The 13,400-nt window shown below is 45.6% G+C and overlaps 1 protein-coding gene across 3 annotated transcripts; it reads left to right on the plus strand.

Annotated features, from left to right (window-relative positions):
* The first annotated feature begins 165 nt into the window (after positions 1-165).
* Positions 166-11,293, plus strand: tgs1 (trimethylguanosine synthase 1). 3 transcript variants are annotated; one of them, XM_061694679.1, is made up of 15 exons: positions 166-375; positions 478-545; positions 617-726; positions 861-921; positions 1,880-1,987; positions 2,296-2,814; positions 3,557-3,680; positions 4,458-4,544; positions 4,681-4,825; positions 5,346-5,652; positions 7,587-7,733; positions 7,844-7,990; positions 8,876-9,092; positions 10,064-10,142; positions 10,969-11,293. In XM_061694679.1, exons 3-15 carry the CDS (start codon positions 670-672, stop codon positions 11,083-11,085), a joined length of 2,115 nt encoding a protein of 704 aa, XP_061550663.1. In that variant the 5' UTR covers positions 166-375; positions 478-545; positions 617-669; the 3' UTR covers positions 11,086-11,293. The 3 variants fall into 3 exon arrangements, with proteins under 3 accessions (XP_061550663.1, XP_061550661.1, XP_061550662.1); XM_061694677.1 differs by having other exon boundaries at positions 166-371; XM_061694678.1 differs by having other exon boundaries at positions 166-371; positions 1,889-1,987.
* The last annotated feature ends 2,107 nt before the right edge of the window (positions 11,294-13,400 follow it).

Here is a 13,400-nt window from a genome sequence, read left to right on the forward strand (position 1 = left end):
TTTTTTTTTTACTTCACATGATTTGGTATTCGGTTAAATGCTAAAAACATTAGGAACATTGAGCTGGTAGATTCCCAACCGGGTTATCAAGTCCCAATGACAAGCATCGCAATCGTCAACCTCAGCTTTTACTCTGAAATTCTGTTGCCGGAAGCGTCGGGGACGCTCTCGGAATACGCAACGCGTGTTTTCGCATGCTTGTGCAGTGCTGAAAGTGTGACGTTGAACCGATTAATGAAGTCAAGCGGACGTCCAATTTCTGTCGTCATGCTGGAAAAGAGCACGGTGACAGTTGTCGCAGACATATTCTTCAGCAGAAGACATACGTCCGAAGAAACCATCCATTGCTGCTGCTCCAGAGCCTTCGTGCAGTCAGTGAGCTGTTCTACTAGCTTGCAAACAAGCACACTCGCATACACTCGTACACACTCTACCGTGTATACGGCGGTCACCGTCTTTTTGTCTGCTTCCTCCTAGTGACCGAGAGCTATATCGCTCAGATAATAGACTTCTTTCGTTGGACCAGGCAGACGCCGCCACCCAAGGTTACTTATGAGAACATGGCTTCACTGAGCGTTTCTTCTGGTGACTCGATGACATCATCCCTTGTCTGTAGGAGCGGGAAATGAAGAAGAGGAAGAGGACTTTCTGGATGAAGAGGCTCAGCTGATGGCGAGCATGGGTCTGCCTCTTGCGTTTGCCAGCTCTTCCGGCCGCCGTAAAAAGGTACTTTTTTTTCTTTGCCGGTTGACAGTGAAGGGGGAACATCGTGTCCCTCCCTCTATTCCTGATACCATATTAATGGCATCAAAAGGATAAGTTACGCCAAATGCTCATGAGATTTCTTTGATATGTGGCAGGAGAAGACAGTTACACAGCAGACGGAATCGCTTGAGGAACATTTACAGTTGACCAACAAAGGTAGTACCACCGATACCATTTGTTTTTCGATTCTCCCCCCCCCCCCCCCCCCAAACCAGCAAGCCGAGGCAGACTGATGGGCTACCCTGTTCTCTCCCTCGGGCATAGGCGAGACTTCTTGTTACATACAACAAGATTTTTGCCTTTAGAATTCGGGAAAACCTAAAGACGTCACTGTGGCACGTAAAACTGTTCCGGCATTAAAAAAAAAAAAGATAATGATCCTCCTTTCCGCTTGACCTAACAGCTGAACAGGACGGGATGGGGGGGGTGGAAGAGGAAATTCATAGACGGGCCTGACTGGGCAAACAAGGTGGCCTACAGACTTGGTTGGGCCACATGGGCCAAAAAGAAAGCTTGTGGAAGGATATCCAAAACATTTGACCCAAGTCACACACTTTAAAGGCAGTGGTAGCAAATACTAATACAATGTATGGAAACTTCTGACTTTGAAGAAAGTAGTTGATAATTGCCTTTTAAAAAATGCTCTCATTATTGTGGCATTGAAGAAGTTAGAAATAATTTTGAGAATCGTAATGACTGAAAAATGGAGTCAGATTTTATGTCAGTGAAAGACAGCCGGATGTGTCTTTTTATACAGTGTATGTAAACATCTGGTTTCAAATGTACAGGTATATTACGTACACTAATGGGTAAGGCATGCTTGTTAAGAACAGTAATGAAGGCCCGAGAAGCAGTCTTTGTTGAGGGCCTTCCTGCTCCTTGAGGTGCAGTATCTTGGCCTGTGGTTTTCTAACAGGAAACAACGATGCTAGCATTTGGGCATGGTTGTTGCACAATCATTAATTACGTCAAATCAAGTCTAACAAAAGCATTCCAGACAGGGCAAGTCTCAAGGGCCAACTAAAAGGGATTACGCTAAGAACTTCCTCCCAGACCACGAAACTGTCATCCCACAAAAAGTATCCTTATTATTTCACTGTGATTGTTGACCAAGTTTGCACAGACCTCAGCGATCCTCTGGGGGAAGGACTGAAGACAGAGACACGGGCTGACGAGTTAGAGACCCCACCTGCCCACGATGCTGGCTGGGAGACATACTGGGGTAGGACTATGACACTCAAATACGAGTCAACAAATGGTGGCATTCTCTCTATTGTATTGAAGAAGAAAGCATGTTTCAACTTTTTGGATCGAATTTTATTTGACACCCATTGATCCATTCCAAAGGACAATTGTACACGTTACTCGCACAACCGTGTAATAAAATCCCAGTAAGCGAGCACCATTTACAGTGGTCTGACATTGCACTCCATGGAATGTGACGTGTGTCTATGTTATGCCTACAAAAAAAAAAAAAAATGTCTTTCAATTCTAGTTTTAAGTTGTTTTATTTATCGCCGTCTGCTGAAGCTCAACAAGCTGAAGCGCTTCTGTGGAACAGCTGGGTGGAGAAGCATCGTGATGAGTTGCTGTCTGCGGAAGATTCCAAAGGTGTGACTGCGCCATGGGACGACCCCAACACAAAGGCTGCCTGGGATCAACACACTGCAGACACGTACTATTACTATTGGGAGCATTACTCATACTGGGCAGCACAGGGCTGGACCACTGACTCGTCTTGTGAGAAGAACACTCAGGAAGAAGAAACAGCAGCTGAAGGGATGGATGGAGGCAGAGGGAAGCACTCAGAGGAATGGTTGGATGAAAAGACTGGTGCTGTTGAAGTTTTAAATGACCTCCTTCAACAGAAGTGCACTTTAGAGGCAGGTGCGATCTCGCCTGACTCTGACACAACCACGCAGTGTTCCGACGTGGTCAATATTGCAGAGCAACAAGCGGGAGACCTGTGTAATTCTGAGCCCTCTGATGGGGGAAGTCATGGCAAGAAACCAGATGTTTCCTCACGGCAGGACAGAACGCAACACGCAGGTATGAGCTGAGCAGGTGTAAACGGGATGCAAGTTTCACTGTAACATCAGACACATCTTTTCGTAATCCCGCAATGGGTTAAAACAAAAATGCGTGTTCACTTGTAGCCCAAGTGCATACTGTATGGTATCAAAAATTGGTTTTGCCAGTTGGCAGCATGGTGCAATAGTGGTTAGTACGTCTGCTTCCGGTTCGGCGTTTGAATCTCAGCCCCGGCTTTTATACCGGTTGAAAAGTTTGAAGCGTCTTAATTGTCCATAGGTGAATGTGAGTGGGAATGGTTGGTGGTTCCGTGATTGATTGGCCAACAGTCCATGGTGTGTGAGGACCTCTCGCCCAAAGTCGGCGAGGATTGGTTCCGGCCCACCCTAATGAGAACCAGCGATGTAGAAAAGGGATGGATCAATGCATTATATTGTTAGATGTTAACTCAAAGTGGGGAAAACGATCTGCGTTTTACATTCGGGATAACCATTTCACGTTTCCATGATCAGTGATCAGAATTTGGGTCAATCGTTGCTTCATTTCACTTTTTTGTGTTTTACGTGGTAGAACGTGCTCAAGGAAATTTCTGTTAGTTCGCAGTACATTTTTTACCACACTGTGTAGGGAAATGCCTTATCGAAATATTGACAATGTTTGATTTCATATTATTGAGTTTAATTTAATAAAATGTCTCACACCAGTCGCAATGAAATATATCAATTCAAGGTGTATCAATGTTATTTATTGATTGATTTAGATTCCCAACAGGCTGGTGGCAGCCTTGGCATACGTTTGGGTTCTACAAATTGGGTATCAAATGGGGAAGATGATGGTGATGATGAAAATCCCTCGAGAGGAGGACCCAGTAAAGTAAAGCGCAGGTGAGTTTGAACATACATTTCTCCTGAATTCCGGTTCTTTTCTCCCTCAAACAGCTTCATGAAGCAAAACGTACTCAAAAATATAGTGCAGTAGACATTTTTACAGGGCAAGGTACCATATGTGGTATCTTACGTGAAAATGGATCTCACGTGTCTCATTATAAAGCAATCGATATGAATTTTCTCTCAACTCAACTTTATTGATAGAGTACTTTTAAATAAACAACCACAGCAGCAACAAAGTGCTGTACAGAAGCTAGAACGTAAAACACGATACATATGAAGAATATAAACAAATACATCTTTTGTTCTCATACACTGTAAGTATACAAGAGCAGCTCCCTTCACAGTGGCATTGCGCATACAGGGGGTCCGGAGTTTTATTCCCTCTTGTTGCACATCCTCCATGTTCTGTGAAGCTCTTAGTTGACACCAAAGAGGAAGATGATTGAAGCTTTTGCTAAAGGGACGCCAGTTGCTTCCATGTTGCAGTTGTCGCGCTTGGAGTATTGCAATTTGTCACGACACAAAAAAAGAATAACAGGGTGAAAGGTACAAATAAAGGAGACAACGGAGCTGCTGCGGATTCACAGATGGACACAGCAACGACAAGTGCCGATAGTCTCCACCCAAAAACGTCCTGGCTGAAAGTCAACGAAGCTGTTGTAACAGGCTGCTGATTCACAGGAGCCAAACTCTTTGACGTTTCTGTATCGTTTACAAACGTGTAGTGTAGAAATAACTTGACTGATTGACTTCTTTTCATTTTGTCCGCAGTCATGAATTTGATGCGGAGGAGAACCCGCATCTAACGTGTGATGAAGCCTGGAGCAAACTTGGACTCAAGCGCAATCCAGAGTCTCTGTGCGTCCGCTTACTTCCTGCTTCTTTTTTTTAAATTAAATATGTCTACTAATCTACTCTGTTTTAGTCCATCGCATTAAATATCATCCGTGACTCATATGTACGCAAAAATAATGACATTTTACCTGTGTCTCAGATTCGACAGTGTTTTTAACTTTAAAGACGTTTCGGCTCAGAAGCGGTGGTGCTCTAAGGGTGCCAGCAGCCTGAACAAACACATCAGATTCATTGAGACGGATGAAGACGGAACACAGCCGCAGCGCAGCACCACCCTCCAAAAAGTAGGAATGTGTATTTGAACTTATTTGCATCTGTAGTACAGAGAGAAAGTCAACATGTACCTGTTGAAATACGGAATATTATGTGTTTAAAAAAACAAAACCAAAAAAAAAAAACGAGCACATTTTTTTTTTTTGGGGAATAATGTGACTACTGTGGTTCGTTTGGTCAAGTGAGAACGCCGTCATGCAAACCTCGGAAGGGGTGATCTCAGTAAAATGTGAACACAGCCAAACGTTGGATGGCATGTGTTTAAGTAGCAAATTAGTAAAACCAAGTCGGCCGGCTTGTAGCAAAATGAGGTATGCGTAATTTGACTTTGAACAAAGCCTACAGCACGTTGAATCGATCGTGCCCATGCCCAGTTTGTTTAGTTTACTTTTGTAACATTCTGAAAGACAAAAAAACATATGTGAATACCGTTTGAAATACAGTGTCAATAAGTCACAGACGCAAACATTTTGAAAATAAGGATTTTGATTAAAAGGATAACTGAAATACAGTCCTGGATTTGTTTTACAGGTCCAAAACTTCCTTGAGAAGATTAAGAGTGAGGCGCATATGCCTCTAAATGAGAGAGAAGAGCATGAACGAGGACGCACGCACTCTGAGGAGAAGCTTCCCACTTTAGGTTCAACAGAGAAAATCGATTCATGTAGTGAGAAGTTTGCATATGGAAGCAGTAGCTCCATGGATGAGGAGAGTCCTGCTATGCTGGACACCGAGAAGAAAATCTCTCAGACCAGTCCGAGGGAGGAGCCCAATAGGCTTCTTGAATGTATGGAAATCCCACACTTTCTCTTGCCTGACAGGCTTGCAGGCCATGGTGGTGAGTGCAGAACGTGTCAGTTTCAAATTGGATTTATGTATTGTAACTTTAGACCCATATCTAAAGTTTACTGCAGTGTATGGAGAATGAATTCTTTGGACACCTGGCTATTATTATTATTCATATTGTTGTTGTTTTCCATCCACGCATTTACTGCCGCTAAGCCAAGGTCAGGTCGCGGGGGCAGCAGCTAAAGCAGGGAAGCCCAGACTTCCCTCTCCCCAGCCACTTCGTACAGCTTTTCCAGGGGAATCCCGAGGCGTTCCCGGGCCAGCCGAGAGACATAATCTCTCCAGCGTGTCCTGGGTCGTCCCCTAGGGTCTTCTCCCGGTGGGACGTGCCCAGAACACCTCTCCAGGGAGGCATCTAGAGGGCATATTAACCAGATGCCCGAGCCACCTTATCTGGCTCCTCTCTATGCGGAGGAGAAGCGGCTAGATTCTGAACCCCTCCCGGATGACCGAGCTTCTCACCCTATCTCTAAGGGAGAGCCCGGACACTCTGCGGAGGAAACTCATTTCGGCCGCGTGTATCTGCAATCGTGACCATAGGTGAGGGTAGGAACGTCGATCGACCGCTAAATTGAGAGCTTTACCTTTCGGCTCAGCTACTTCTTGATCACGACAGACCGATGCAGAGTCGGCGTCACTGTAGAAGCTGCACCGATCCGCCTGTCGAGCTCCCGCTCCATTCTCCCCTCACTCATGAGCGACTTCAACTCCTCCACCTGGGGCAGGATCTCTTTCCTCAACCCGGAGATGGCACTCCACCCTTTTCTGACTGAGGCTCACGGTCTCAGATTTGGAGGTGCTGATTTTCATCCCAGCTGCTTCACACTCCACTGCGAACAACTCCAGCGAGAGCTGACGATTGCGACGTGATGCAGCCATCAGAACCACATCATCTGCAAAATTCAGAGCCGTAATACTGATGTCGCCAAACCGGACCCCTTCAACTCCTCTGCTGCGCCTAGAAATTCTGTCCATGAAGGTAATGAACAGAATCGGTGACAAAGGGCAGCTTTGGCAGTGCCCAACCCTCACTGGAAACGTATTTGACTTACTCCCAGTAATGCAGACCAAATTCTGACACCGCTCATATAAGGACCGACCAGCCTTTGTCAGAGGGTCCGGTCCCTCATACTCCCGGAGCACCCTCCACAGGACTCCCTGAAGCGCACGGTGGAACGCCTTCTCCAAGTTTGCAAAACACATGTAGACTGGTTGAGCGAGGATGTAGAGATGGTCCACTGTTCCACAGCCGGGACAAAAACCACACTGCGTCTCCTGAATCTGAGATTCGACTTCCTGGTGGACCCTCCGCTCCAGAACCCCTGAAGAGACCTTACCAGGGAGGCTGAGGAGTGGTGGCCTTCTTGAAAAGGAGGACCACCACCCCGGTCTGCCGATCAGGAGCCACTCTCTCCGATGTCCAAGCGATGTTGCAGAGACGTGTCAACCAGTGTCAGGAGACGCAGGGGAGACGGCTTCTCCAGGGCCGAGGTTGTCCTCCTCGGGGTTAACTCCCTTCTCCCGTTGCACAACGGAGCTGAGTGGCGGCAACAATAATGGCACGAAGCACCGATTTGCTGCTTTAATGGCTTTATTAGCTCCTCTGCACTTTCGACGTCAACGGGTCCTCCGCTAATGGCTTCTCTTCCCCGGTCGCCGTCACTACACTTGCCACTGTGCACACTCGCGCACTCCTGCCTCCTCCGCAGTCCCGTCTCACTCACACATCGACGCACACGCCCACACACACGGAGCTTGCTGTCACAATCGCGTGGGACAATAACAGAAGTATTTCGCCGTTCATTTCGACGAAATTCGTGTTACGTCGCCAGCGTAGGAACGGAACTCGTTCGTAAATCGAGGACTTCCTGTATTCTTAATTATAGAGACTCAAATCTGATTGTGTGTTTTTGAATGTGAAAGAGGCAAAGAAGCCAAAGAAGAAGAGTAAGCACTGGAGGAAGCGGCAGGTTCCGGCAAACATGGCAGCAGAACCAGGCCTGGCCAAATACTGGGCTCAGCGCTACAGACTCTTCTCTCGCTTTGATGAAGGAATCAAACTGGACAGAGGTTGGTGTGGACGTGTCTATAAAGGAAGGCAAAAAAGAGTCAGCACTCGTTGCCATGTGGTCTTTGTCACCCTTGAATCTTCCAAAAATGTACGTTGCTGCGTGTTTCAGAGGGCTGGTTTTCTGTGACACCAGAAAAGATTGCTGAGCACATCGCCCTCAGAGTTGAGTCCAGCTTTCCCAACACTCAGCTGATTATCGATGCCTTTTGTGGAGTTGGAGGAAACGCAATCCAGTTTGCACTCACTGGGAAAAGAGGTAGAAAAATCTCTTCCATTATAATTCATGCGTACAATATTGCAATACAGTGACACAATAGTTTTGTCTCAACCCTAATGGATTTGAAACGACGCCATGTGTGAATCCGAGATGTCTTCGCTGTGCAGTACTCCCATTCTGTACTTCGAAGACCTAGCGACCAAATGGCCTCTATTTCACGAACAAGTTCAACAAAATGAAACTGGAGGTCATTTCCCATAATATCAATCTGTTTTGGAGCAATCGGTAAATAACAAATTGCCCTGGGAACACTCTCTTTTCATCTCCTATGTCTTGGTGTGATGTCATCAACTGAACCGGAGGCCATTTTGTCACATAACCGGACAAAGGAAAGTAGTACTATACTATAAAATGGCCGTATTTACTCATATTTGATATATTGTCACTGCTGGGCAAAATTCCCCCACCTCCAAAATGACAACTTTTCATGAAATTCGGAAATAAGACGCCATCTTGCTTGAGTTTCCAAACACCGCTTTGTTCAAATTGGTGTGTTGTACCTTATATTGCTGTCATATACCATTGCACAACAGCACCCCCAAATTATGTTCAATCGCTAATTCCATATGCTAAAAAAAAAACAAAAAACTCGCTAATTTATAACGGTGTCATTGATTAAAAAAATGGGCCGAACACGGCACTAGCCAGCCATGCCCATCAAAATCGTTCTAGTTAATTCTGCTCCACAAAAGCCTTTCAAAAATATACCCAAACTGCCGCTGAGTGTTTTGGTTTGATTGTCTCTGTGTTTTTTTCTTCTTCTTCTTCTTCTGTTTCTGTGAGAGATTGTCCAGGAATTTGAATGTACGATATGGAAATTGTTCTTGCATACATGTGTTCGCATGCCCTGTGTTTTACTCTCAGTCCTAGCTGTGGATATCGACCCGGTACGTTTGGACTTGGCGCGCCACAATGCTGCTGTTTATGGCGTTGCACATCAAATGGAGTTCCTGCTCGGGGACTTCCTTCAGCTGGCGCCTCGTCTCTGTGGTGACGTTGTCTTCTTGTCACCCCCTTGGGGAGGACCAGATTACGTGACTGCTGAGGTGTTTGACATTAAAACCATGATGGACCCAGATGGATATCCTTTCATGTCATCTCACTTCGACCCATTTATCAGTGGAGCGGATAACATCCCAGCACTTTAAAAAGTCCCTTTTTTTTTTTTTTTTTTTTTTTTTTTTTTTTTCCCCCCAACCTTTATACTGACATTTATGCTGCCAACCACCACAATCGGCATGATCACATCCACAATGGGACCGATTACTATTTCAATTTGTTATTGCAAAAGAGACCCCTTATTCTATTTTTAGTAATGAGTACAATAAATATTTCGTTTCCATGAACTCTTAACATACACGTGGATAGAATTGTTGTTAATGTTAATGAAAGAAAAACCCGCAGTGGTCACAGAAATAACTTGAATCTCACAAAAGTAATAATGAAAATGAACTGATGAAAAGCAGACATTGCTTCTGAATTGTGGTTCAACAGTTTTAAACACAAAATCACGAAACAGGCCTTGACAATGGTTCTGCTGGGGGACTTCAATACTCACGTGGGCAATGACAATGAGACCTGGAAGGGCGTGATTGGGAGGAGCGCCCCCCCCCCCACCCCGATCAGAACTCGAGCGCTGTCCTGTTATTGGACTTCTGTGCTCATCGCGGATTGTCCATAACGAACACCGTGTTCAAGCATAAGCGTGTCCACACATGCACTCTGGACCAGGACGCTCTAGGTCGCAGTTCGATGATCGACTTTGTGGTCGTGTCATCGGACTTGCGGCCGCTTGTCTTGGACACTCTGGTGAAGAGAGGGGCGGAGCTGTCAACTGATTTACCACCTGGTAGCGAGTTGGCTCCGATGGTGTGGGAAGATGCCGGTCCGACCTGGCAGGCCCAAACGTATTGTGAGGGTCTGCTGGGAACGTCTGGCAGAATCCTGTCAGGAGGAGCTAAAACTATTTTTTTTCCACGTGTAGACCGTAAGTAGGCAGGACGGTTGCATTTACGAAATATTGTACAAGTTTCTAACCTTAACCGTAGCCACAGTTCAGATTTTCCATCTGGCCAAACAAATATCAGATAACATTGTGTACTTCCTGCCTCGCAACACGGACATGGATCAGGTCAGAATCTTCATTGTCATAATATATGTGAAAATATAAGGTGTAGACAAGTAGAAAACCGTCTTTGTACTTTTTTGCTGTGTATTTTTGGTTCCTGAAAAAGCCATCCAGGCATGCAGAGGCTTTGGCCAGCAAATCAAAAATATTGACCGCCCACAGCATTGGGTACATCATAGTGATGCACCGAAATTTCGGCGGCCGAAAATAGCCCATAAGTTCATTTTCGGTTTGTGACCAAAAGACTTACGTCACTGAAATAAAATGGCCGAAATAACATGTTGTTTATTGCGACCAACTCATAGCTTTGCCGCGGCCGGCGCACGTATTTGCTATTAACAAGCAATGCCCATGGGCTTTGCTGACTACGTGGTTGAATTGACTGGGACGTCTGCATTTTACACATGGTAACGAGATAGTTGTGCACCATAAACCATAAATGTGACCGTTAGATAAGGCTAAACACAGCAACAAAAATGAATGTCTTTACAACGGCAATCATTCAGATTCGCATGTTGCGATGAATTGTGGGAACCGCGGGGCTCTACCGTTATTATGCTTGCGGCCAAGCCAAACGGCAGCGTCCCTATTGTTGCCCAACCTTGCTGCTTCCCGCTGTTCGGCTACTAATGTGGAATGCTTGTCGAATGCCGTGTATTTGCACCGCCCCTGCTAACCTATAAGCTGCAGTTAGTGCGTCTAAATACGGATGCTGAGCCACGGAGTCGAAGGTGGCTAAATACCGTGTCGAGCCGCGCAGACGAACGTGCGCATCGAAGTTGCTGGCATATAATGATGTGTGTGCGTGTGCGTGTCAATTTGTCCACAGATTGCCTCCTTGGCAGGCCCAGGAGGAAAAGTGGAGGTGGAGCAGAATTTTCTCAACAACAAACTGAAGACCGTAACTGCTTACTTTGGCAGTTTGATCAAGGCAGACACCGAATAGCTGCAGTAAATGCACAACCCACTAAATGATTAGGATTTGTGGTTCTCCATTGGAACCCGATTCATCAAGTGATACATAAAACGGCCACAGTAACTTTGTTTTTTGTTGTTGTAAATTTTTAATCTGAAGTCAGTTTAGTGCAAGTAAACATACAGTAGTTAACTGCATTTAATTGTTTGTTTTATAAAACCTTCCATTTTGCAATACATTCTTTTAATGTTTTTTTCTACTTTGTCTTAAGAGCCATTAAATGTTTTTTAAAAAAAAATTTTTTTATATTTTTATCCCCATATGAGCTGCTGGACAGTAGCAGATGACTTGAATTTACTGCTAAAGGTGATTTAAGAAACCTGCAAGGTTTTCAGTTTCAGAAAACTTTATCCCCATGAGGCAATTAACCATTATGGACATAGGTTTCCAACATAAATAAATAAGGTAAGGATAAGAAGTTGATTGAACGTTGCGAAAAGAAAAGGTGATGTAACACAGTTACATGGAACGTGTTGCAGCCATAAAATTCCAAGTTAATGATTATTTGCTAAAAACAATCAAGTTTCTCAGTTTGAACATGAAATATCTTGTCTTTGTAGTGTATCCGATTAAATATAGGTTGAACGTGATTTGCAAATCATTGTATTCTGTTTTTATTTAGGTTTAACACAATGTCCCAACTTCATTGGAATTGGGGTTGTATATATATATATATATATATATATATATACACATACACATATAACTATATTACCAAAAGTATTTGCTCACCCATCCAATAATTGGAATCAGGTGTTCCAATCACACCAGAGTACCCGGAGACACCCCACGCAGGCAGGGGGCAGTACAGCGACGGCACGGTGGATGACTGGTTAGCACACCTGCCTCACAGGTGTTCTGAGAACCGAGGTTCTAATCCAGCCTCCCCTGTGTGGAGTTGAGCATGTGCCCGGATAAGGATAAGGCGGTACAGAAAGCGGATGGCTGTATATACGGCGCTGCCTCAAGATGCGAGTGAGCCGACTTAGGAGTTTTTCAAGACACGAGCCGTCGATTGGCTGGCGGAGCGAGAGAGAGACACGCTACAGGCTTTAATTACTTGTGCTTGGACCATTAATCATAACACGGGTTAAATTAAGCTATCCATTTACAGGTGTTTAAGAGCCTATAAAGAGCATCCCACTGCACCACTCATCAGTAGCACTGCCTTGCTCATTGCCCACATCCTGTCCTGTCCTGTCCTGTCCTGTCCCTTTCTCTCCTCTCTCATCTTGTCCTATTGGTTCGTTGTTGCATGTCTCTCCGCATCCACAAATAAGAATTGTAATGTTACTTGTGGTCAAATATCTAGACCGCTGGTTCGGTCGCTGGGGTTCAACGGTGGTCTCGCCACACACAATGCGCGCGTGCTTGCATGTCTCCGTAAGCCTTTTTAAACTGCGTTTTCAATGCCGTGCTCATGCCGTTCAAAACGCAACGCTGTGTCAAGGTGAGTGTTTACCATTTGAAATACTTTGTTCTGCTTTGAATTATATTTGTTTAACATTTCAACGACACGCTTGAGTTGATAGCTTTGCTGTGGCGTCAGACAGCGCATCCAATAATAAAGAGCATAAAAAATCTACTCTTACCTGTGAACCTTTTTCGAGGATTGTAGAAATGAATTACAAATTAGAAGGCAGTGTGGGGAGGTATGCGTGTGTGCGTGGGGGTTCGGAGTTCAGGTGGGCAGAGGACAAGAGGTAGAGGGGGCAGAGCGGACAGAGAGTTCAGCTTCCTGACAGCCTGATGAATACAACTGTCTTTAAATCGGCTGGTCCTGCCCCGCAGACTTTGCAGTCTCCTCCCTGATGGCAGCAGACTGAAGAGGCTGTGAGATGGATGGGTGACTTCCCCCGCTACGCGGAGGGCTTTGCGGGTGAGGTGAGTGCTGTAAATGTCCTGCAGGGTGGGAAGAGAGGTTCCGATGATCTTCTCAGCTGCCCTCACTGTGCGATGGAGAGTCTTGCGGCAGGATCCGGTGCAGGCTGCGTACCACACAGTGATGCAGCTGGTAAGGATGCTCTCTATGGTCCCTCTGTAGAACGTACGCACATGATGGGGTCTGGGCTCTGGCTCTTCTCAGGTTGTGCAGCAAGTGGAGATGCTGGTGATCTTTTTTGGCCAGTGGTGACATGTCGCTGGTCCAGGAGAGGTCCTCAGTGACGTGCACTCCTTGGAACTTGGTGCTGCGCACCCTCTCTACCGCAGCACCGTTGATGTTCAAGGGAGCATGCTGGGAGTGCCCTCTCCTGAAGTCCACAACAATCTCCTTGGTTTTCTCC

This window comes from Phycodurus eques, chromosome 13 (assembly GCF_024500275.1).
Source record: "Phycodurus eques isolate BA_2022a chromosome 13, UOR_Pequ_1.1, whole genome shotgun sequence".
Taxonomy (NCBI): Eukaryota; Metazoa; Chordata; class Actinopteri; order Syngnathiformes; family Syngnathidae; genus Phycodurus; species Phycodurus eques.